This window comes from Enhydra lutris, unplaced genomic scaffold (assembly GCF_002288905.1).
Source record: "Enhydra lutris kenyoni isolate GAN:26980312 unplaced genomic scaffold, ASM228890v2 scaffoldscaffold24, whole genome shotgun sequence".
Classification (NCBI taxonomy): Eukaryota; Metazoa; Chordata; class Mammalia; order Carnivora; family Mustelidae; genus Enhydra; species Enhydra lutris.
The window spans coordinates 29,752,745-29,777,973 of NW_019154108.1; the positions used below are offsets into that span (position 1 = coordinate 29,752,745).

General features: G+C 43.4%; 1 protein-coding gene across 2 annotated transcripts in view; it reads left to right on the top strand.

Moving 5' to 3' along the window:
• LOC111150887 (ENAH, actin regulator) overlaps positions 1 to 25,229 on the top strand; it is a 132,569-nt gene that overhangs the window by 49,624 nt on the left and 57,716 nt on the right. For both annotated transcript variants that reach the window (XM_022508567.1, XM_022508568.1), the window contains exons 2-3: positions 12,529 to 12,694; positions 22,762 to 22,939. In XM_022508567.1, coding sequence (XP_022364275.1) covers positions 12,529 to 12,694; positions 22,762 to 22,939 — 344 coding nt within the window. The remainder of the gene's footprint in view (positions 1 to 12,528; positions 12,695 to 22,761; positions 22,940 to 25,229) is intronic.

Sequence of the window (25,229 nt, forward strand, 5' to 3'; positions counted from 1 at the left end):
ATAGAGATCTGGTTTTCAGTTGACTTATTTTTTTTTTTTTAAAGATTTTATTTATTTATTTGACAGAGATCACAGTAGGCAGAGAGAGAGAGGAGGAAGCAGGCTCCCCGCTGAGCAGAGAGCCTGATGCGGGGCTCCATCCCAGGACCCTGAGATCATGACCCGAGCCGAAGGCAGCGGCTTAACCCACTGAGCCACCCAGGTGCCCCTCAGTTGACTTTTAATTCAAATACTAGACACTAACAGAAAAGCAGCTCAGTAGGACTTGGTGAGCCCACACTCCTTGTAGGTCACATGCAGTAGCAGCTCATTTAAATGGAAACAGGAAGTTAGGCTTGAGCCCTGGCAGGGAGAGCCGAGCAGTGTGCTGGTGTGCCAGTGCGCTGGGGGCGTTTCAAGGCTGTGGTGACTTCCCAGGTCCGCAAACATCCCCTGTGCCCCCCGTGGCCACACGTGTCGGGGAGCCCCAAGCATGGAGGATGGGGAGTCGGTCATGCTTACGGCACACACGCACCCGGTGATTTGTGCACACATCACAGGCCAGGGGGGTGCCGTCGTCATTCGGTGGTGGCACACTCACATATGATTTGGGAACCCCATTTCTTCGTGGCCCTTGCTCAGCTCGTGGCTGCCTCTGCTGGCCGGAGAGCGTGAGTGTTGTGTGCCGCCTGTGCTCCTGCTCTGGGGCGCTTCTAGGACGCAGGTGCTTCTCTTGACTCCACACTGCAGGCGCGCGAACGGAGGCTCGGAGGCCCTGTCTGGCCCTGGTCCATCTAAAGACGCCTGCTCTGCAGGACCTTCAGCGCGAGACCGGAAGCCTCTCTGGATTCCGGGCGCCGTGGGGGGCAAGGGCCCAGTTGGTGTGCCGGTGAATTTGGTGACGTATGTGGACCTTGAGGTGGTTCTGTGAGGAAATCTAAGGTCTCTGCGTTACCTGGTCGATGAGTAATGTGAATAAACCGCCTCCAACAGTCTCTCTGAGAGGGGCGTTCCTTAAGGCAGCAGAAATGTAAATGTATTTTGTCAAAGCCCTAATTAAAATATTCTGAACTGGAGTCTCCTATGTGGAGATAGTGGGACAGTGCATTTTCTGGGTACTGCTTAGATCCATGTCCTTGTTGGGACGGGCTGGTGCTCAAGCTGCTCGCAGGGGGCCAGAGACGAGTGTCATCTGGGATGGAAGGGGGGCGCCCGGGAGTGGCCGTGGGGCCCAAGGGACAGGGGCCTGCTGGAGACGCTCTAGTGCTGGGCTTTCCAGCCGGGCCCAGACAGCGGGGTCTTCGGTACCCTTCCTCCAGGATGGGAAATGGAGGCAGGAGCGCACAGGATGGGGGAAGAAAGGAGGTGGTATGTTGAGGTGTTTGTGACATTTAGGTAGAAATGCATGCTAGGTGGTTGTCTCTGTGGGTTTGGAGCTCAGGAGAGAAGTAGGGGCTGTAAATATCTTTATGGCACTTACAGCTGTTATTGCAACTGTGCTGTGGGGCTCTGGAAACCTTGGGGGGGGTGTGCGCGCGCGTGCGTGCATGCACGCACACATGTGTACATGTGTGTGCATGCATGTGTGTGTGCTCGCGAGCTGACAACAAGGGGGAGGGGACTAGTCACTACCCTGCTGCCAGACTTCATTTTCATCTACACATTGTTCCTAAACTGATCCAATTTAAAACTTTTAGAATTCTTACTTGAATGAATGTGGAAAAATAAAACATGCCAGTCTTTTGTCTTTCCTTTTTATTAATGAAGATTTAAAAATGTACTGTTCTGCATAATTTCCATTACAGGTGTGAAGCGTGTACAGAGTTAGCTGCTTTAGAGAGAAGGCTGCACAGGCATGGACACTTAGTTCTGATTAGTCCCCCTTCCCCACAAGTTTATTATGAGCAGTTCCAAACATAAACAGCAGTTGAAAGAATTGTTCAGTGAAAATATGTATACCCACAATCTAGATTCTACCATTAGCACTTTTTTAAACATTCTCCAGGACTTTGATTTTCAGCAGTGTGAAATTTATATGGTTATTGGATTTTGGCACAAATGTGAAGAAAAAGTTATGTGTGTGGGTATATATATATATATATATATATATATATATATTCATTTTTTATCAAAATATAATTGACGTATTGGTTTCATGTGTACAGCATATAGTGATTTGATGCTTATAGTGGGAAATGATCATCACAGTTAAGTCTAGTTAACATATGTCACTACACACAGTTACAAATATTTTTTTCTTATGATGAGAACTTTAAGACCTGTTGTACCAACTTTCAGATATACATTATATTATTAGTAACTGTACTCTATACCCCCAGAACTGATTTGATAACTGGAAGTTTGTGCCTTTTGACTCCCTCCATATCCTACTCCTTCCCATCCGCCGCTTCTGGCAACCATCTCTCTGATCATTAATATTTTCCTAGACTTGCTTCATCACATTTCTGTCCATTTATCCATTTCCGTGTGTGTGTGTGTAAATTATTTATTTAGATGTATGTCCAAGAAGTAAGGTTCAATCACGAGTGCACGGTGTTTTAAGTATTCAGTATGTGTATCATTCACTAGGGCCCAGTAATAGTTTTCCTTCCTCTTGTGGCAAAATATACATGGTGAAATAAACCACTGGGTGAGTTTTGACAGATGCACGCGCCTGTGTAACCCAAACCCCTTTCCAGACACAGAACATTGTGGGGGCGAGGGCAGAGTTCCCTTCCCATTTCCTCCTGGCTTTTATCCCTCTCCCCCGTGGGTAACCACTGTTCTGCTCACTTTCTTTTTTCTTTTTTTTTTAAGATTTTATTTATTTGACAGAGATCACAAGTAGGCAGAGAGGCAGGCAGAGAGAGAGGAGGAAGCAGGCTCCACATGGAGTAGAGAGCCCGATGTGGGGCTCGATCCCAGGACTCTGGGATCATGACCTGAGCTGAAGGCAGAGGCTTTAACCCACTGAGCTACCCAGGCACCCCATGTTCTGCTCACTGTCTTCTATCGATTAGCGTTTCCAGTTCTAGAACTTCATTTGTTAGGAGTCACAGAATGTGGACTCTCGTGTAAGTCTTCCTTCACGGTGGGGTGCAGGTGCCGTCACCTGCGTTGTTGCAGGTTCTTGCTGGGTGCTAGGGTGTTGTGTGAGCGGACCACAGTTGCCTGTTCTCCTGTTGGTGGCAGTTTGGGCGCTCTTTGGGTCTGTTGGCCACACCGGCGTGGGGGCAGCAGCTGATGCGGCCATGCTGTATTTGCAGAGGTGCGTCGCGTCTCACTTCCAGTCCCATGTTGCATAAGTTGTGGGGGAGAATCAACACTTGACTGTGAAACCAGCTTTGTGTTACAGGCTGATGTCAGTGTTCTGAGCGCTGCTACGGTGGGCAAGGCTCAGAGAGGAGTCCAGTAGTTTAATTGTATTCTATGCATTTCAACTTAGGGTATTTTCAACTTAAAATGGATTTATCAGGATGTAACCCCATCCCGTCATGAGTCGAGGAAGATCTGTATTTAGTTGTAGTTTTAAAAGACAGATCCTGGATGTGTGCCAGATTCATGTTTTGTGTTTATTCTCCTCCTCTGCGCCTTGCCTATCTATTCCCTCCACCCTCCTGTCTGTCTTTCTGTAACAGCTTTATTGAGCTATTATTTATATTCATACATACTCTGTTTCTTAAAGGTGTATTTTGAAGAGAATAAATTTTGATTTGCCAACTCTTTTCTTCTATGACTTTTGCTGAAACTTTGCCTGCCCCCAGTTCATGGGGACCCTCTCCTGTTTCCTTCTAAAACCTTTCTGAGTTTAGCTTGTATATTTAAGTCGATGATGTGTCTTGAACTAATTTTGTTGCGTGGTGTGCGGTGTGGATTGACATTTGTGTCCCTGTTGCTTCTTGAAGAGAAGTTCGTGGTCATCTGAATTGTTCTCTTGTATGTAATATTTCATTTCTTTCTGGTGTTTCAAACATTTCTCTTCATCTTGGACTACAGTATGCCTGTGGGGGTTGCTTCTATGTGTTTATGCCTCACTTTTATTTATTTATTTTTTGCGGTCCTGCACTCTTCCCGCGTGTATGTTAGACCTGCTGCTGCTCCCCACAGGCCCCTGAACCACTGCTTGTCCCTCCCCCCCCCAGTCTTTTTTCCTCTCTCATCTTTATATGGGGTAATCTCTATTGATATATTGTAAAGTGTACCAATTCTTCCCCTGCCATTTCCATTCTGTTGAGCCATCCAGAGAATTTTCAGTTTAACAATAAAGAAAACAATATTTTTCAGTAGTGGGAATTTCTCCTCTGATATTTCCTGTCTTTCCATTATCAGTGCATTTACTTTATGCCTTTGGACGCAGTAAGAGTAGCTGCCTTCAGTCCAGCGCTCGTCGCCTTCAACTTGTGCGTGGGCTCTTGTACCTGTCCCTTTTCTGGAGACCCCTGCGTATTTTCACGGACTGATGGACCTGGTTTGAGATATGCTGCGGACACTGTGGGTGCCCTTGAGGTGCCCTGAATGGTGTTGGTGATGTCCCGGCAGGCCGGTAGCTTAGCTGAACTTGAACTGCACATTCAGTCTGTGTAGCTGTCAGCCATTGCTGGGTGCTGTGCTTAGAAGGTGCTGGCACCCGCGTCATGTCAGGGCTCCCCGGGAGGGGCAGGCAGAGTGTGTACATGAATCTAGCCCGCCTTTCTCCATGCGCTGTGTTCCCTGAGAGTTATCCGCCACTTTTCCAGCCCCCTGGATTGCCCTCAACTCTAGCTTTTGCTTCTTTAAACTAGGAAGACTGGCGTTTTCTGTTGGCACCGATCTGCCAGGTGGTACCGTCCCTGGGTCCTGTCCTCAGGCTGGGAGCAGTACAATTCAGGGATCTCTTCCTGCGTTGTTCCTTTTCTGCCAGAGCGGACTCCTTTCCGATCGCTCTTTAGCACTTCCAGATCGTTTTTCTGTCCATCTTACCCAGAGTTCATAGCTTTATCGATGGGAGGGTCATTTGGGAAGGAGCCGGCCAGAAGCAGAACCCTCTTGGCATGGATTTTTGTCAGCGGGGAGGAAGTTGAGATCCTACAGGATTCTGCTTCAGTTCTTTCCCAGTCTTATGTGGTACCTGTTTTTTTCCCCTGTTGCTCATACATGTTTACTGAATTATTACCTCAGGAAATTAATAACCTACCAGAGTGAGAATATAAAGAGAAATAAGTGAAACTGCGTCCAGCCCAGCCCCATACCCATTTTTACTTCCAAGTCTGGCCTACCCTGGCCCTGTGTGGTGTCTTTATAGCTAAAATCAGCCAGGCTTGCTATTTTGAAAAACTTTTTAAAAAAGATTTTATTTTTAAGTAAGCTCTATGCCCAACATGGGGCTTGAACTCACACTCCCGAGATCAAGAGTTGTCCGCCTCTCTGGTGGAGCCAGCCAGGTGCCCCCTGGGTATTTTTAACTCAATTGCTTGAATGTTCTTTGGGCTGCTTTGGTATATAACCTGATGAAAGTTAAGTGAGGCAAAAAGCCTCAGGAAAAAGGGGAAATAACCTCTATTTAGTCATTCTGAGGAAAACTTCTTGTTAACGGGAAGATTTGCTAGGATATTGAAATGAAGTGTTTCCGTGTATCTCTCCTTCTGTGACTGTTTCTGAATGTCTGTACTTTGTGTGAGCTCTCATGCTGTTAGGTGTGCCTGGTGCATTGGGAACTGGTCTTTGACGCTGCAAGTTCGATTTAAGGAGATGGGGGGCTAGATAAAGAATATGTGCTGTGTGTGTCTGTCATGTGCCAAGTGCCATGGGGTGTATGAGTTTGAGGTTATCTTGGCTTTTAAAAGAAATACTGTAAGTACTGTATTGTACATTTGTGCTAAGAGAATGGACTTCAGAGTTCTCGTCATAAGAAACGTATTTTTCACTATGTGTGGTGGTGAATGTGAACTAGATTTATCGTGGTCATTTTCACAGTATATACAAATACTGAATCGTGTGTATACCTGAAGCTAATATAATGGGGGGGAAGTTTTAAGGTATTAGGGACAGACAAGAGGGTGTCCGGTCTGTGTGGTATGTAGTTCTTAATGGCCATACAGTTAAATGACAGTGAAACTGCAGCGGCTTCAAACAATACGCGTTCATTACCACACGGTTCCTGTGGGTCAGGAATCTGGGTGCGCGTTGGTAAACAAGTGCCGTCCAGACGCCAGCCAGGGCTGTGGTCCTGAGCCACCTCACCCCTGGGAAGAGCTGCCTCTAGGCTCATTCACAGAGTTAGTGGTCGGATTCAGTTGCTTGTGGGCTGTTGAACTGAGGGGGATCCGTTCCTTCCTGGTGTGTGGCCTTGTCATGGGCCTTCCCCACAAATGGAAGCCACTGATTCTGTAAATTAACCTTGGAAATGACATTCTGTAACTTTTGCCAAAGAATAGAAGATCACACAAGGGCACGAGTACTAGGAAGTTGGGGGCAGTTGGAGCCTCCTGTCTGGTTGTTGTTGGAAGGAGGGAAGGAGATGTGAATTGTTTCTCATAGTGTGTACTTATAGCGGGGGCCAGAAATGTACACGGGTCAGAGATTTTAAACCCTGAGTTTATAACAAGGAAGCGATGGGTCGTCAGTAACAACCCAAAGAGAAGTCTTGCAGAGAGAAAGAAATGAGAGTAGCAGAGTATCTCCAAGGAGGATAACAAAACTTTAAATTCTTATCATAACAAGTTAGATTCATTCTAGAAAATGTCATCATCTTTGTTTTCATTATTAATACTAATTTCCTAAAATTTGTGTTAAGATACAACCTTCACCCAAATGCAAGTAAGATTAATGAATATAGTTTTATTCTTTGATGGGCAAAAGTACTTTCTTACATTTTCTTAATATTTAAAGCTATTATATATGTTTTTTCATTGTGGCAAAATACACATAACTAAATTTATCATTTTATTCCATTTTTGGTGTACAGTTCAGTGGTCTTAAGTACAGTCACATGGTTATGTAACCACCATTGCCATCCATCTCCAGAACTTTGTCATCGACCCAAACTGAATCTCAACCCATTGAATCACTCCTCACCTGTCACTCCCTCCAGCGCGTGGCAACCACCATTCCCCTTCCTGTCTTTGAGTTCGACTGCTCTGGGTGCCTCACGTAAATGGCATTTGTCCTTCTGTAACTTGTTAATTTCACTCAGCATAATGTCCTCAAGGTTCATCTGTGTTATAGCAGGTGTCAGGATTTCCTTCCTTTTTAAGACTGATATTCCATTGTACGTACAGTTGATCTTGGACAATATGGGGTTTAGGGTGCTGATCCCTCACGCAGTCAAAAATCTGTGTATAATTTGCGACTTGAAAAAACTTCACTATGAATAGCTTCCTGTTAACCAGAAGCCTTACCATCCCATGAACAGTTGATTAGCACATATCCTGTATGTTGTATGAATTATATACTGTATTCTTACCATAAAGTAAGCTGGAGAGAAGGAAATGTTAAGGAGCTCAAAAGGAAGAGAAAACATTTACAGGACTGCACTGTGTCCACCTGAAATCCACACACAGTTGCAACCCATGTTGTTTGAGAGTCCGTCGTATCCAGGTTCTTTTCTCTTAGCTTCATGTAAAGTAGAACATGAAGAAGAATGTGGAAATAGTAGAACACTTTGAGGAGGTGGTTTTGTGGAACTAATATAATTGATCATTAGAGTCTACTTTATTCATTAGAAAGAGTCCACTTTATTCAAGTAGAGTGGTTCTGAATCCATACTCTGAAGCCGACTGGCTGCTCTGAATCCCACTTCTTCCCCTGGCTGACCAGTATCTACCAGTAAGGTTGGTGGGTAGATAAATGAATTAATAAAGGCAAAGCACATAGAACAGTGTGTGATACTTTGTGTTGTATTCATATAGTCATATTTTTATTAGTGTCATTTTCTCCACAGCACTGGCTCAGGAATTAATGACCTGTGTCACCGAAACGTCTCTGGGTTTTAGGTCTTTGATGATGTAAAGTGATTGGGATTCTTTATGACCTTGATTTTAAGAGGGGATGTGACAGTCTGGACTAGAGAGTACAGAGAGTGGTACCATTAGTACATTTTACCTCCTTCATTTTGTTAGGATTTTTGTCCTTGCAGTTAAGTAATACGTTAAAACATATTTTTAAATTTAAGTATTTAAAAAATACTGGTTTATGGATAGCGGTAGAGCACAGTCCTCTGAAGCAGTTGGTTTTAATTTTTAGGAAAATACCATTTGTTTTCCTTTGGGAACCTAGTCTTCCTTCCTGTAGGCCCCAGGAAAGGCAGAAGGGCTTGAATTTGCCTGTGTTCCTTTGCAGTAAGGCCGGCCTCCTTCTGAGTACCCAGCCTGAGTCGTGCACTGAGGCAGGCTTCCACCCAGGCTCTTTCCTGTCCTGCTGTTCCCTTGACTTCAGCCCAGCACGACTTCATTTTCTTCTCTCCCCACAGATGCCTCCAGCTCTTGTCCTTGCTTCCTTGCTTCCTCCTCTCGTGTGGTTCTGAGTTTTCCGGAGCTGTGCCTTCTCATTTGCTTTGTCACTTCTCTCTTTCCAGCTACATTGTGGGCAGAGCTGGGCGGTTCTTCTTGTCACTGTCATGCTGACCGGGTTGTGCCTTTTGTGTGCTTGCCCAAGTCAAGAGGTGTAGTCATGACTAAAGCTAGATGGTGCCTCCGGGTGTCTGGGGGATGCCCTCCTCACCTCTGAACACGCACGGCTGCGTGCAGTGAGCGCCTCCTCGAAGGTACTTTTTCCACATTTTACCCAACCCAATGATTTTTCCCCATTGTAAGAGATTTGTTTCATCCTACAGGACAACCCAACAGATGTGCTGAAACATTTCCTGAAACATGCTGTTTGCCTTAGATAGATGGATCATCTTCTTTTGTGACTATGGATCAGTTAATAAACTCAATTGCATTTGTACTTAACACGTGAATACAGATGTTGTGCGATGAGTTCAGTAGTGACACGTTGGTGTTTTCTTTTTTTAAGATTTTATTTATTTATTTGACAGAGAGAGAGACATCATAAGTAGGCAGAGAGGCAGGCGGGGGGCGGTGGGGAAGCAGGCCCCCATGCTAAGTGGAGAGCCCGATGCGGGACTTGATCCCAGGACCCCGAGACCATGAGCCAAAGGCAGAGGTTTAACCCACTGAGCCACCCAGGCGCCCTTTTATTTTCCCTTTTTTCCCTTTTTAACCTTAGTATTTCTTAGAATAGTGATGTACGCCTATGTGGTCTTTATGGGAAGTTTTGCTTTTCTACATATTTGGAACTGCTGCCTCCCAGATGGTTTCTTCGCCTTGCAGAAAACAGATTGTTTGCTGCCTTTCCTCTTGTCTCTGTGTGTCTCTTTCATGTCTTTTCCTGTGTCCTTCGGTGGCACCTGTCACTAGCAGGCAGCTTTCCCTCTGAATCTTAGCAAGGTGGTTCTTTCCCGCCTGCCCCAGGATGGAATATGAAGGAGAAAATCTTCATCAGCATTTCCTAAATGTGCCCTGTAGTGGAAACCCTCAAATCCAGTGTGACCTGTCCTGGTGATGAAGGTTGGATCACTGAACTGGTTCAAGCTTGGTGTCCTTAAAAATGATTTATGCTTGTAAACGTTATAGTCTCTTAAAATATACATGTTAGTTCTGTAGCCTTTTTCTGGTAAGCTTTTAGTGTTGGTCTGGTGACGAGAATTCTCTCCGTTTTCTTTCCTAAGGCACAGTTGTGCCTTGTCTTGAGTGCAAAGTTGGTTTCTTTAAAGTGGAGGGAGAACGGAGATGCACATGAAGTATTCTGACTGTGGAGGACACTATTGCCCATTGGTGAGTGCACCCGATCTCTGGCCTTTCCTCCCTCTGCAGAGGTGAGGGGTGCAGTGGAACTGAAAGTTTGCACCCTCTAAGCATGGTGTGGTTTTTCCAGTAGCTGGCCCGCATTGTGAAGCGTAGACCCACTCCCTGACCGGGAGATTCCAGGGGTTTTAGGAGCTCTGTGCCTGGAGCCAGGACAAAGACCAGATAATTTTTATGACAACACAGATGTCTGTCTAGTGAGGACAGGTCCTCAGATGCTGTGGAATGGAATTGGAAGGACTTGGCTTGCATTCATCACTGAGGACCCCAGCGGGCGGTGCCATTGCTTCTTGTCTGGGCCTTGCCATGGCTTGTAGGACGACAGAGTTATTCGGGCATGACCTGTCCCTCACAGCTTGCCACACAGCGTGTTACTTTTTCTTCTCTTTAATCTTGGCTTTTCTTTGTGCTTCTTGTCTTTGCTTAGATTTGGGTCTGTATTTTTAGTATCTCATTTTGAAGATTTCTTTTTTTTTTTTTTTAAGATTTTATTTATTTATTTGACAGAGAGAGACCACAAGTAAGCAGACAGGCAGGCAGAGAGAGAGAGAGAGGAGGAAGCAGGCTCCCTGCCAAGCAGAGAGCCCGATGTGGAACTTGATCCTAGGACCCTGAGAGTATACCTGAGCCAAAGGCAGAGGCTTAACCCACTGAGCCACCCAGGCTCCTGATTTCTTTTCATCTTCATTAGAAAACTAGTCAACTAATTTTGGCATTTGTGTCCTCTCTTGGCTGCTTGGATATGTCTGTTTGTCTTTCTGTGGTGATAGCTTTCCCTGGGCAATGGAAGTGACCAGACACTTGATTGCTATGTAGCTTGTATCTATCTTGATTAATCAAGGGTGAGTTGAAGCTGTTGAGTTAACTGTGTACTTCACTGTGTGGAATGTCTCGAGCTGCCCACTCCAGTGCAATGGTGGAGAAAAATGGAGGAAACAGTGGGGACATTATGTCGAGCTCTCTTGGTTTTAGGTTTCCTATGTATATTAAAAAGGGTTTTGTTTTGTTTTGTTTTTAGTCATGGAATGGCTTAATTTACAGCAAGTGGGGGTTTATTGCTTTGGCTTCTGTGATCCCATTGGGACTTCTGGAGGAGAAACTGAATTACGAATCCTCAGGAAACGTGTGTCCAAAATACTAATTTTTTTGAAAACTGGAAAATACTGTTTTGTTATTTACGATTATTAGTAGATTTCTTGGATTATTTGCTGTAAGGGGCACTTTGCCTTAGCTTTTTTCACATAATCTTTGTGTGAGGTCCTGAAAATGCTGTCACTTCACAAGTATTTCTGTTGTGAGTGATGAAGAGATTTCAACTTCTGTGCTGACAAATGCTCTTTAATCAGGTGTTTAGAAATAATTCACACTTTTGTCATTAACTTGCTTTTATTCCCAGGACTATTGTACCAAGAAATTTCAGTGCAACATGAAAATTTAGACAGTACCACTCTATTTCATTGTTTGTGCTGTACATACATTGTTATGAGTTAGGTTTTGTAAAGTTTCTCTGATGGAAAATTAGAAATAACGATGACCTCACTGTTCTGAAGTGACCGTTGTCACTCAGTCCTGTGACCCCTGTGGGTCTTGCCCTGATCATCTGTCATCAAGTCATGTGACGAGTAAAGCACAGGCTGTTGAGGGATGGGGCAGGAGTGTGAGTAAGAGGGGAGGGCCTGAAAGGGATTTTTTGCTTTTCAGGGTATTGGCCAAGAACTGTCGTGATTAGCGGTTTAAAATCTTTGAGGCTAAAATTGGTAGGTGAGCAGTGCTTTTGTTAAGGATGAGGTTGGATGAGCTACTTAGGGGCATCTCCATTAACTTCTCTTTAAGCGTCAGATGTGTATCTTTTCATCTGTTGCTCACTCTTGGAATTTGACTCTAAAAAATAAGATATGGTATGAAGTAATAAAATTCAAATCAGTCTTTTTTCCCCCAGTAGTATTATAGAATATTTAAAAGATGAACCTAGTACTTAATATGCAATTCAGATCATCTCTACATTTTATTTCTGTATGTATCTCAGTCTTACTTGGTAACAGATAATTGAAACAAAGCTGAGATTTAAAGATTGGATCATGGAAATAGTCTTTCCATTAATATTTGTCTATGAAGTTTAGAATTAAAAATCTAGAAGGATCTTTAAAAATTATCTCATTTTTACATGAAGAAATTGAGGACATAGGTTGTTCGTCTTCCCAAATGGAAACAGGGCCTTAGTCTCATTGCCATTCACTGATTGTTGGTGGCCTCTCTGTATTTCAAGGGGCAGATAGAGCTTATCAGAATTTGTTTTGTAGACCTTGAGGCAAACCTGATGGTAAAACTAATCTTGCCAGTAAAGAGTGGGTAATCACAGGTCATCAGTATTATAAGCAGATGTCTGTTTGAACAAATAGTGGTTAATTTATACTTGCAGTTGTATTCAGTTTCATGAGCATGTTAGATCCTCAACGTATTTGATGAGAAAACCATTCTTGTGTTGCTTGTCTCTGCTTTTTGTGGACCCGGACCTCCTCCGGTCCCTCACCACACTTCAGTTTTTGGTCTCTTCTCCGCATTAGATTCTGCTCATAATGGCCAGAAGCCACTGTCTTTCTTGTTCTAGTACCCAGGAAAGCACTGATTGTTTGCTAACTCTGCATAGCTGTATGGGAAACTTAGCATATTTCAAATATCTTAAGTTTGCATATTTTATTTTTCACAGTGAACAGAGTATCTGTCAGGCAAGAGCTGCTGTTATGGTGTACGATGACGCCAACAAGAAGTGGGTACCAGCTGGTGGCTCCACTGGGTTCAGCAGAGTTCACATCTATCACCACACAGGCAACAACACGTTCCGAGTGGTGGGCAGGAAGATTCAGGACCATCAGGTAAGTGTCTGTTAATTAAATTCTTGCTGCAAGTTGTCTCGAATTACAAAAGAACTTGTGAAATAGTGAGCTGCAGTAGTGCTTTGCCAGTGCAGTCAGCACGTTCTGTGTGGGAGAACCAGGTACTGGTCTTCCTTCCCATTGTTTCCCCCTTTTAGGAGCCATGCATTTGGGTGAGGATTTAGAGCTAATTGCCCAAAAATATAAATACAACTTTAAATTATGAACATGTGTCAGGTCTTTTGGACTTCCAATTAACTAGGTTTGGGAATCTGGAATAAATTTAGGACAAACAAAAATGTGAAATACCACTTAAGGAGCAGATTGTATGTTTAAGGAATTGATTTCCTGCCGAAGGTGTGGGGCTAGAGGAAAGAGTTGAAAGTGTACATAGTTTCAGAAAGTACTGTTGAACTCATGTTTGATAGAAAAATTGTAGGTGTCAAGGTTGTTGGGAGAGTTAGGCTTTTGCGACGCATGTCCGGGATGAAAACTAAACTTCTAACCATTTCCCACCCTGGATTTCTCAGAAGGATGACGGAATTTATCAGATGACTTGATTTCTTGACCAGGAGCAGTAGATAGAGGAAAATGTAGATGGGGTCTTGCTAGCATTAAGTATATGCTAATAGCAGCAAGAACTTCTCTAAAGGACAGCTTAGGAAATACTTTTGGTTCCACTAAGATGGTGGAATCAACCAGGATTAGCCACGTGCAGGAAAAGTGGACCAGATTTCCAGCTGAGTCCTTAACCAAGGACAGGTCCCTAGGTTTCCACTGGGACGCCCTGAGGTGTGGTGTGTAGCAGGGTGCTGCAGCAGTCCTGTGTTATAGGATGGTGGTTACAAACTGCAAATATCGGGGACTTAGCTTTGTCATGGTTGCACGCAGTGGCTGTGGGCCTGTGAGCGGTCGGGCTCTGAGACCACAGTTTGGGGTGCAGGGCGGGGCTGCATGCCAGCCTGCACACTGTCAGCCTGGGAGGCAAAGGTGTTTGTGGCTTTCTGAAAGATGGGAGCCTCCAGCTTCATTTACACAGCCATGGTCCGGAGATTAACAGACACTGGTGACCCTCCTGGGACACCCCGCAGAAATGCGTGCAGTAAGGAGTCGGCCTACGGATAGAGCAGTTCCCCTACTTAATGCAAACTGCCCAGCCTGCCCCCCTTCCTGCCTTCGCAGGGTCCCTTCTCCCTCTTTTGGCCCCCCTGGACCCCACCCTACCCTGTTCTTTCCCTCCTCGGTCAACCCCTCCCGCTCTCTGCCCCATTGTGCGGCTCTTCTCTGGTCCCCAGTCTGCGTACCAGGAAACTTCGCTGCTGGTGGGGAACCCAGGTACTGCCGGGGGCTCTCCCTCCAGCACAGTGGCCCCCTGTGGGTCAGGCCCGAGACAAAGCACACGCTCCTGAAGATGCTGTTACAGAGGAGAAAGTGAACTTGCATTTTCAATACAACATGTCAAACCAGTATGACATTTTTGGTAAATTGAATGAATTGATCATTTCATAGTACTGATGAACAACCCTAAAATATCTAAAAGTTGGCAGAAAAGAAAATGACTATTTAAAAATAGTTAGATTGAATCATGTTGTACACCTGGATATTATTATGTTATGTATCAGTTATGCCTGAATGAGTGAAAAAATTTAGAAATATGTCAGGAAAATTTCATATGAAACACTGACATTTTTATTCATAAGTAAACTATCACTTCTAGGTTTTGACAAATGGAATGTTTCTTAGAATGTTGGAGATTTAAAAAAACTTCTTAGTAATTTGTGACACTAAGATGAAATCATTATGAAGATAAAAAATGTTTAGAAAAGACTTTGGAGTGACAGGATGTTACATCTAGAAACCAGTAAAACGTCTAAGCTGTCCTTTGATGGACAAACACAAAGAAAGCAGGAGGAAATACTAAAAATAAAAGGAGATGTTAAATAAATAAAAAAGAAATGGAAATTGACAACACAAAAGCTGTTTCATTGAATGGAAAAATTGGCAGAATCAAATAAAAAATGAAAAATTAAAAATAAACAGTATTAGGATTGAAAAAGGTTATTATAGTAAAGAAATCAATTACAATATTATGAACAGCTTTAGTCAAGAAATGGATCATCTTGTAGAAAAACATAATTTACCAGGTTTGGCAGAGAAACAGAAGACAGACCAACTGTCATAAAATATATCAGTAGTTAATAGGCTACCCCCAAAATCTAAAAACAAGGAGGGAGGGAATCCAGAGCTTCACAAACAAAATCTAAAAACCTTTAAGGTATTAACCTGTTTTATACACACTGTTCTAAACAATAGTATTTTATGAGACTAGTATAATGTTGATATCTGCAACATAGAACAGTTTGAGAGAGGAAGATTATAGGCTAGCCTCAGTTATGAGCATTGACATAGATGTAGAAGTCTTCCATAAGATATTAGCAGACCAAATGCAACAATGTATATGGAAAAATTATCACCTCTTGACCAAATAAGGTTTGTCTTCATCTTGGTAATGTAAGGCTAGTTTAACATTGGATAATTTTTTAATGTAATTTGCCAGGAGAAAACCTACAAAAAAAGATTAAGAAAAAACATTTGATGAAATCCATACATAATAATTTCCAGCACCTTTGGCATAAAAATGAATTTTCTTTTTCTTTTTTAATATTTTATTTGACAGAGATCACAAGTAGGCAGAGAGGCAGGCAGAGAGAGAGAGGGAAGTAGGCTCCCTGCTGAGCAGAGAGCCCATTGTGGGACTTGATCCCAGGACTTGAGATCATGACCTGAGTGTAAGGCAGAGGCTTAACCCACTGAGCCACCCAGGTGGCCCTAAAAATGTATTTTCTTAAGCTAATAAGGACTCATAGTGTAAACATACATCCAACATCTTATAGGATAGTATCATGTTGGAGGGGATTACCATGAGACTCAGGAATTACTTGGGGATTTCAGCTTTAATCATTTGCATTTAGCAGTGCAGAGGGGGAGGTAACCTAGTGATAAGAAGAGGAAGGAATCCAAGCAGTACGAATTGGAAAGGAGAAAACAGAGCCGACCTTATTCCCCGGTGATGCAGTTGTCTACATAAAAAATCCCAGGAGCATCTGCAGATGAGATATGAGAACTAATAACATTGTCAAGTATGGCTGCTGGATAGAAGATCAGTTTATAAAGATCAGTAGGGCTTTTGTGTAAGTAGCAATAAACAATCTGAAAATATAGCTGACCCTTGAACAACATGGGGGTTGAGTTCACCACCTCCCATTCAGTTGAAAATCCCTGTGTAACCTTGCACTCCCCCCCAGAGCTTACCTGCTGATAGCCTGCAGTTCACCGGAAGCCTTGCCAATAACACAAATAGTCAATGGACACGTGTTCTATATGTTATATGTGTTATGCATTGTATTCTTACAATAAAGTAAGCTGGAGAAAAGAAAATACCATTAAGAAAATCATAAGGAAGAGAACGTACATTTACAGCACTGGATTGTTTAAAAAAAAAGTCCATGTGTAAGTGGACCCATGCAGTTTAAACCCGTGTTGTGTGGGGGTCAGCTATGTAATTTTATAAAGAAAAGATACTGCTAAATAACAAAAATGATAATGTACCTAAGAATAAATCTAATGAAGAATTGGTTTGCTTTCTTTCCTTCTTTCTAGGGGTGGGAGGGCCAGGGGGAGAGAGAGAGAATCTGACAGGGGGTTTGAACCCACAACCCTGAGATGACCTGAGCTGTGAGGTCAAGATCAAGAGTCAGATGCTTAACCAGCTGAGCCACCCAGGTGCTCCTAATTGGTTTCCTTTAATTCCAGATCATCTTGTTATCCTTTTTTTTTTTTTTTAAACATTTATTTATTTTGGGGGGGGGAGGCAGAAAGAAAAGGACAGGCTCCCTGCTGAGTGTGGAGCCTGACACAGAGCTCAGTACAGGACCCTGAGATCACGACATGAGCCCAAACCAAGAGTCTCTGTGCCACCCAGGCACTGCCACCTTATTACATTTTTTAATGGTTATTTGTCTGTTTTAAATGGAAACTTCTTTTTATACTTTGTTAAATAATACCTAAATTTTCTGTAGTGAGAGCCATTAAAAAAAAAAACCATTTATTCTTAGAATAGACAACATAATACATTCATTCATATTAAAATATGCTTAACACTTACTAAGCAGGTATTATGTTCTAAGCACTGTGCTTAGGTTTGAAAGCAAGCTGCAGTAAAGAATGCGTTGTTTCAGTTATGGTACGTGTAATTTGCAGCACAGTGAAGCATACATACAGGAATGGTCATTTTGTTGAGAAGATGCGAAGGGAGGGTCATGAGCAACTTCATAGACAGGATGGGATACTGAGCGAAGAAGACAAGGAAGGATAGATGCCTAGTGCATGGTTTGCTCTACTAAGATGTGGCTAGAAGTGGGGGAACATGTGGAAGATGGAACATTAGCATTCATCCAGACTCAGGCTCCCTGGGTGGGGGTATTGAGGGTGACCTCCCTAGTGGACCTCGAGCAAGCAGTTAGTCTTACATGAATACATCTGCTTTCCCTTTTACTTCTTCTTCTTTTTCTTTTTTTTTTTGAAGGGCACTTGGCTGGCTCAGTAGAGTCTGCAACTCTTGATCTCAGCTTTGTGAATTCAAGCCCCATGGTGGGCGTGGAGCCTACTTAATAAAATGTAAAAAATAACTAAAAAATAAGTTTCTTGAGATTATGTACGCTACTGTCTATCCTTGAAAGTTAGAAAGGAATGAAGTAATTGAATCAACATGTTCAGTCTCTCCCAGTGGAGGAAGGGAACCAGTGATGTGCATAGTAGGATTTAAGTAGCATATTCCTCCTCTTTTGTAACATTCTGTTGCTGAACGATTGAATAAGTGAACGTTGCTCTCTTTGCCCATCTTCTGAGACTATTTGCCTAGCAAGGGGATAGATCCACCTTAAAAATGGGGCTTGTAGGGTGCCTAGGGGCTCAGTTGTTAAGTGTCAGCCTTCAGCTCAGCTTGTGACCCCGGAGTCCTGGGATCAAGCCCCTTAGCGAGGAGCCTGCTTTCCCTCTCTCCCCCACCCCCGCTTGTGTTCCTGCTCTCACTGTCTCTCTCTCTCTGTCAGATAAATAGTAATAAAAAAAATTTTTTTTTAAATGGGGCTTACAATTTTCTGATAATGATTTGTGGCCCCCGCCCCGGTACATACAAACATCACATGGCAGAGGCCATCATGTTTAAATTGTAAAATAGACAGTGTGGGAGATTGACCATTGTACCCGCATCTGAGTGTACAGTTTGGTGGTGTGATGTTCACTCCTGTTGGCGTGCAGCCGTCAGCACTGTTTGTCTTCCTTCTACGCTGAAACCGAACCTGTGAAACAGGCTCAGTTTGCCTTTCCTTAGTCCCTGACAACCTTCAATCTACCTTTTTTCTCTTTTTTTAGTGAATTTGATTACTATAGGTATTTCAAGTAAGTGGAGTCAGAAAATATTTGTCAGCTTGTGTTTGGAATAATGTCTTTAGGCGGTCATCGTATTTAAAAATAATTTCCAGTTTGGGTATTGGTGGATGACGTAATACAGACAGAGCTTCTCTCTGAGAACCAACACTATCGGATGGAATAATCCTAAGAAGAAAGTACTTAGAGAGCCTACGTGACAGAAGAATTACGGGTCCATGATCTGAAAGGAGAGAACCAGAGAAGTGTGCCCAGCTTTGGGCCTCTGTTTACCTAGAGGCGCGTCTCAGTTTTGAAAGAGGGGACTGAGCGGAGCGTTTGGCTGACTTCTGGGACTAGCAGAACAAGCACTGGGACTTAGAGCCTGCTCATGGCGGAGGACTTTCTTGCTAATCCCCGGGCCATGATTTGGGACCCTGAAGCCCCATCCCCTGGGAAGAGGTCTGCCTCAGAATGAGGCTGGTCTTTATGGGAACTGATACCCAGCCTCTAATCACGTCATTCACTCTGGGATTGACTTGATTTCAGATTGCTAGTTTCCCTAGCTGCTTGCCAGAAGCAAATGTGACTCTTCCTGGAAAAATAGAGCATCACTGTAGGCTTCACGATTTCCATATAGTTGTCCACACACGGTGTCTGGCGTGAGGAGGCGAGACAAGTGGTAACAGAACAGTCCCACCAGGAATCCAGAATTGACTTTAGAGTAACTGTGCTTGATATATTCTAGGAAGTATCACGAGGGTGAGAATTTTAGCAGAGAATAGAAACTTGACAAAAGAACCACATGGAAATTTCAGAATTGAAAGCTCGGTGCTGTTAACAGTTCAGTGGTGGGTTTTCCAGCCAACTAAAGAGAAGCAGTAAAGGGAATATAGGTCAGAAGAAAATATTCAGGGGCACCTGGGTGGCTTGCTTGGCTCAGCTTGTGATCTGGAGGTTGTGAGCTGGAGCCTTGCATCAGATCAGGCTCTGTGCTGCAGGGGCCACCCGCTTAGGATTCGCTCTCTTCCTTTGCCCCCCACCCAAGAAAGAGGAAGAACATATTCAGACTGAAACTAAGAAATTCTGAGAGAGGAAAAATATGGACGCATAAAAAAACATAGGGAAACAAAAACTAACCCCAGAAGGTACATGCACCCAGATGTTTATTGCAGTAGTATTTACGGTAGCCAAAATGTGGAAGTAACAACCCAAGTGTTTGCTGACAGACGAGTGGATAAAGAAGATGTGGTGTGTGTACACAGTAGAGTATTACTCAGCCATAAGAGGAATATGAAACCTTGCCATTGGCAACAACACGGATGGATCTGGAGGTTATAACACTAAACAAAATAAAAGACAAATACTGTATATTTTCACTTACATGTGGAATCTATAAAACAAAACAAACAAAACAGAAATAGACTCATAAATCCAGAGAATAAATGGGGCATTGCTTAGGGAGGAGGGATTGGTGGGTGGTGGTGAAAGAGGTGAAGGGGATTAAGAGAAAAAAGAGACATAGTGGGGGCACCTGGGTGGCGCAGTTGGTTAGGTGACTGCTTTTGGCTCAGGTCGTGATCCTGGAGTCCTGGGATCAAGTCCTGCATCAGGCTCCCTGCCCAGCAGGGAGTCTGCTTCTCCCTCTGACCTTCCCCCATCTCATGTGCGTTCGTGCTCTCTCTCTCTCTCTCTCTCAAATAAATAAATAAAATCTTTAAAAAAAGAGAGACATAGTGGACATAGTAAAAAGTATAATATATATGTAATTAGAGGCCCAGGGGAGAGGAGAGAATAGGGCAGAAGAAAAACTGAGGAGGTAATGAAAAAGGATTTTCAGAAATTAATAATAGAACATCCGCTTAGAAATGCTGTAAACCTGAAGTGAGATAGATACAGAGAAAACCATGTATAAACCCATCATACAAAATCATCATAAGCTAAGTGCAGTGTGAGACCCGCGAGCGGCCAGTGGAGACACAACAGCTTGAAGATACTGCCGCAGACAGCTGACTTCTTAGTAGAAGCATCAAAACCCAAGAAGGCAGCGGGTTTGAAAGAAAACAAGTGACCTATGTAATAAAAATCCTCTTCGAAAATGAAGGTGAATTAAAGACATTCTCTGACAGAAGGAGAGAATTTATCACGAGATCTGCTTTGAAAGAAACTGAAATTCTGCCGTGTTGCAGAAACGATCAGAAATGGCCCCAACAGAAGCGTGGGAAGGGCAAAAGGAATAAAAAGTAGCAGCAGGTGTAAATATGGGCAAATCCCAGTGGTCATCTGTTTTATAAAAGTAACAGTGAGGTGCTGATGCTTGTCAGACTCTCTAAGGCAGTGAAAGCTTGTATAACTAGCAAGCTAGTAGAAGGGTATAATAAGAAATAGTAACACTCTAAAAGAAGGTGGGATGGGTTTAGACCCAAATTCGTATGTAATTTACATGAAACTAATAAATGGACTGAACCCTCCAGTGAAAAGCAGAGAGAGGCAGATTGTGTAATCATGCAGAATTGATAGTCTGCATATAAAACTGTAGATGCACACAGAGAATTGAGGCTAGCCACGGCAACAGCGAGGAACAATAGAGTGAGGACGACATACTCCAGTGGCAGCCAACGCTCAGGATAGAGCGACGTAATTAAGACACTGATGCTGGCTCAAAGTTAGGCATATTGACCAGCAGAACAAAAACAGCCATCTAGATGCTTGCTTTATGAAATGAGGAAGCCTGCAGCACAGTTAATAGATAGTGCTGGATTGATTGGATGGCCATATAGAAATGAAAAGGAAACTTGAGCCTTATTTCACACCAGAGGCTAAACTTTCCAGGTGGATTGGAGATGTAACTATGAAAGTAAAACAGTAAAGCTCCTAAAATAATGTGGGATAATATTTTCATGGTCTTGGAATTGAGAAGCACTTTTTTTTTTTTTTTTTTAGATTTTATTTATTTATTTGACAGAGATTACAAGTAGGCAGAGAGGCAGGCAGAGAGAGGAGGAAGCAGGCTCCCTGCTGAGCAGAGAGCCCGACGTGGGGCTCGATCCCAGGACCCTGGGATCATTACCTGAGCCGAAGGCAGAGGCTTAACCCACTGAGCCACCCAGGCGCCCCTGAGAAGCACTTTTTAAACAAGTTAGAAAAAACCTTAATCATGAAAGGAAAAGATTGCTACTTTGGACTTGAATAAAAGTTATGAACTTGGCATTCATCAGAAGACACTATTCAGGGAGTGACAAGACAGGCTGTACGCTGGGGGAAGCTTTTTGCAGCCTGGATTACCCAGGGTGGGGTCCCATCTAGAATGTATAAAGGACTCTTCAGATCAATAGAGAAAAAGATGGACAGCTCAGCAGAAAAACGGCAAGAGATGTAGTTTAAGCAGGTGTTCATAGAAGAAGGTAATCCATGTGGCTGTTAGAACACGAATCAGTACTATATCTCGTTACTAATCAGGGATATGCAGATTGGAAGCAGGATGGTGTGGTATTCATACCTACCAGAAGTGCTCAGATAAAGACGGACCGTTCAGTTGTAATGTTGTGTGTGTGTTCACACAAGCTGTCGTACGCCGCCGTGGAAGCAGAGATTGATAGAACGGATCTGCAGGGCTGCTGGGAGCGGTCCGCTGAGGCTGAGCATGTGTTTGGCCATGACAGCGCCACTCCTGGGTGTACGCACAGCAGAAGGGGTGCCCATGGGTAGCAGAAGACATTTAGTAGGATGTTCATAACATCACTCATTTAATAGCCCCAAACTGCAAGTAATGCAAATGTTCATGAATGGGAGGATGGGGAAATAAGCGTGGTTGATAAGATGGAACACCGCAGAGAGTGATAGCGAAGAAGCCAGAGATGGGGCACCTCGGTGGCTCCGTTGGTGAAGCGCCTGCCTTTGGCTCACATCATCATCCCAGGGTCCTGGGATCGAGCCCGGCATCGGGCTCCCTCCTCAGTAGAGAATCTGCTTCTCCCTCTCCCTCTGCCTGCCTCTCTCCCTGCTTGTGCTGTCTCTCTCTATTAAATAAATAAATAAATAAATAAATAAAATCTTCAAAGGAAAAAAAAAGAATAAATTGAGCTGCATGCGACAGATAGCTGACTCCCGTAAACAGTCGTGAAGGACAGAGAGCAGGCACGTGACATATGTACCGCGTAGCTCTCCTTACATAACTGCAGAAGCCTGCAAGACTGATCTGTGAGCCTGGAACTGTGGCTAGTACCTTTGGGGAGGTGGACTTCTTACAAAGGAAGTTTCTGGTGTTAACATTCCTTTTTCTTGATCAGGATTCTGGCAGCGTTCACTGCTTATGTTTCACATGCTTTCTGAATGTATAATACTTAAATGAGCTTGTTAAAATGTATTTAATGAGGGTGTCGTTTTTTGTTTTTTGTTTGTTTTTTTTTGTTCTGCCGACTTACTATTTTAAGGCAGACCTTTGTAACATCAGACAGCTTACCTTCTATCAGACTGTGATTTCTGTGGACTGATGTTACCTGAGAGAATGGTTTTTAACCTTTTTTTTTTTTTTTTTGCCAAGGCCCACAAGGACCAGGTTTGAGTGAGAACACTCAGTCAAGGTCTGTTGATTCTGCTGAATATCAGGTTGACTCTGTGGGGGCATCTGTATCTTTCAGGTGGTGATAAATTGTGCCATCCCTAAGGGGTTGAAGTACAATCAGGCTACGCAGACCTTCCACCAGTGGCGAGATGCTCGACAGGTGTACGGCCTCAACTTTGGCAGCAAGGAGGATGCCAATGTCTTCGCAAGTGCCATGATGCACGCCTTAGAGGTGTTGAATTCCCAGGAAACAGGTACGGTGTCCGGGTTTCCTTGTTTTCTCCAAGTGCCGTGTATATGTGTGTGTAAAATGTATTTGAAGTAATTCCCGAATTTCTATTGTTCTCTACAGAAATGTAATTTTTGGCTTGTTGATGAAAAGCATATGGTCTAGAGGGATGATCTCATGATATTGGGTAGTCAGTCAATTTTTAACTCGCCTTCGAAGGTAGTTCTGCTCTTCCTCCTCTAGAACCTCAGCTTTTGTTGCGTGATTTGAGGCTCAGAGAACATGCAGTGGAGATAAATTATGTGTGTTTATCATCTCGCCCTTGTACGAAGAAACACATGTTTTCTGAAACACATTTTTTAAGTCACTGCTGAGCCTGTGAACTTCAAGTAGGACTGGATTTCCTTTCATCTTCGTTTGTGAGAACTTGATTCTGAAAGTTGTTTAAAGATTTTAGGAGCGCCCTCAGGTGGTGCGAGCCATGAATTGCCTCTCCTCTGACACGGCGTGGTGGTTAAAAAAAGAGAAGCAGAAACGATTCACTGTTTTAAAACGCAGGATTTAAATCTGTGTATGTATCAGAGATGAACTGTGTTTTAGTTTTGGTTCACAAAATTGAAAACGAATACACCAGTGTGTGGTGAACTCTTTAGGGAGAGAGAGATTTTATATTCTAAAAATAAGTTCTATGTAAAATAATGTAAATGTGATCTCTCTTGCTTTTGTTGTGTGCTTAGTAGTGATGTTGAATATACAAATGTGCCTTAAGCAAAATGTATTTATATATTTTAAGAGGAGAGACAGATTCATTTTTGATATCTTGTTAAGGTGTAGAGTTTCAAAACCTGTTATTGATATGTTAAATTTTATTTATACTGTGTCTTATTCTAAGAAGGGTTGAAACATCTAGCCTGTGGCTTAGTCTATTTCAGATATGAATTACAGAGCAAGAAGACATATGGGAATCTTGCCAAAACCACCTTTTTATGCCTGTAGATGGTTTATATGAGCTCTTTTGAAGAAATGAAGATTTCTGTAAAGAATTGGTACATAGCTCTTATATCTTCTCTGTCTTGAGAAGCCTCAGGAGTTGCTGGTTCATCTGTTAGTGCAGAGCCTAGAGAAGCCCTGGGGTGTGCATGTCTCAGGTGTAGATTGTCTGAGTGCCCCCGTGCACGTCTCTTGTCTGCCTTCTGCTGCAGGGGTAGAATGTCCCCTTGTTGTGGTCTCACTGTAGCAGAGAGACTAGAATTGTGGCTCCGTATCCTACAGGGAGGCCAGCTGCACACCAAATGATGAAAGGCCCAAAGTGTAGAGGGTGTATATATGACACTGAAGTTTGGCTTCCCCATGTGTGAAACAAACTAGCATTTTTATTTCTGAACCTTCAAAAGAGTGTCCCTGGATGTTAGGAACTAAATGTTACTAAAGTGGTTAAAATGATTGTTTTTCATTTTGTCATCGGTTTGTTTTTACCCAATGGAAAGGATCGTTTTTATCCTGTGTAGTCCTGCAGTTTGCTTTCAGAATGCAAATGCTCATGTTTTTCCTTCTGAGCTCCATCTTTTGAAATCAGTGAGTCTTAGTGTGGAGAAACGCTGTTACATTCTCTTGTAGTTTCCGCATTCTAGAAAGTTTGGCAAGTGGGGAAATCACCCATCATCTCACTAGCCATGAGCATTTGGTAAGGCAGAAAAATGTAACAGATTCTTCTTAGATGATCTTGACATTTGTTCTCTTCCGAGTCACAGCCTAGGCCTGTCTTGTGCAGGCCGAGGGGACGGGGATAGTGGTGGAACAGGTGGGCCTGGCTTAACTGGCTCCCTGCAGAGAGGATTGGGTTTCCTCAGAGAAAACAAAGCCTGGGAGAGGGTTTATTTAGAAAATGACTTCTCATAAATTACTGTAGTAAACTGATTTCTGATCTTTGATGGCATTAACTGACTTGGAAGTGGAGGCGCAGGAGGAGGCAGGCGCTGAGAGTCAGAAGGCTAGAGTCTTCTCTGTAGCTCTGCACAGTAGGATACGTGTGTCTCCCGTCCCCCGGGGTTATTTAGTGGGCCCGTCCCATCCACCTAAACAACCGTACCCAGTAATGTCACCTCTCATCTTGAGCGTGCCTTCCCCTTCCACAGCTGTTCGCTTCGGGCTCACAGCCAGCTCCTTACTGAAATCATCTTTTGTCTTCCTGCCAAAACCACGTTGGAAAAGCTTAACGTGTGTGTCCCCTCCCTAAGCAAACAATATACCCAGTGAACCTCTGATCAGAAGCAGCAGAAACAAACATTCCTAAAGCTGAAGTGACTGCAGACATC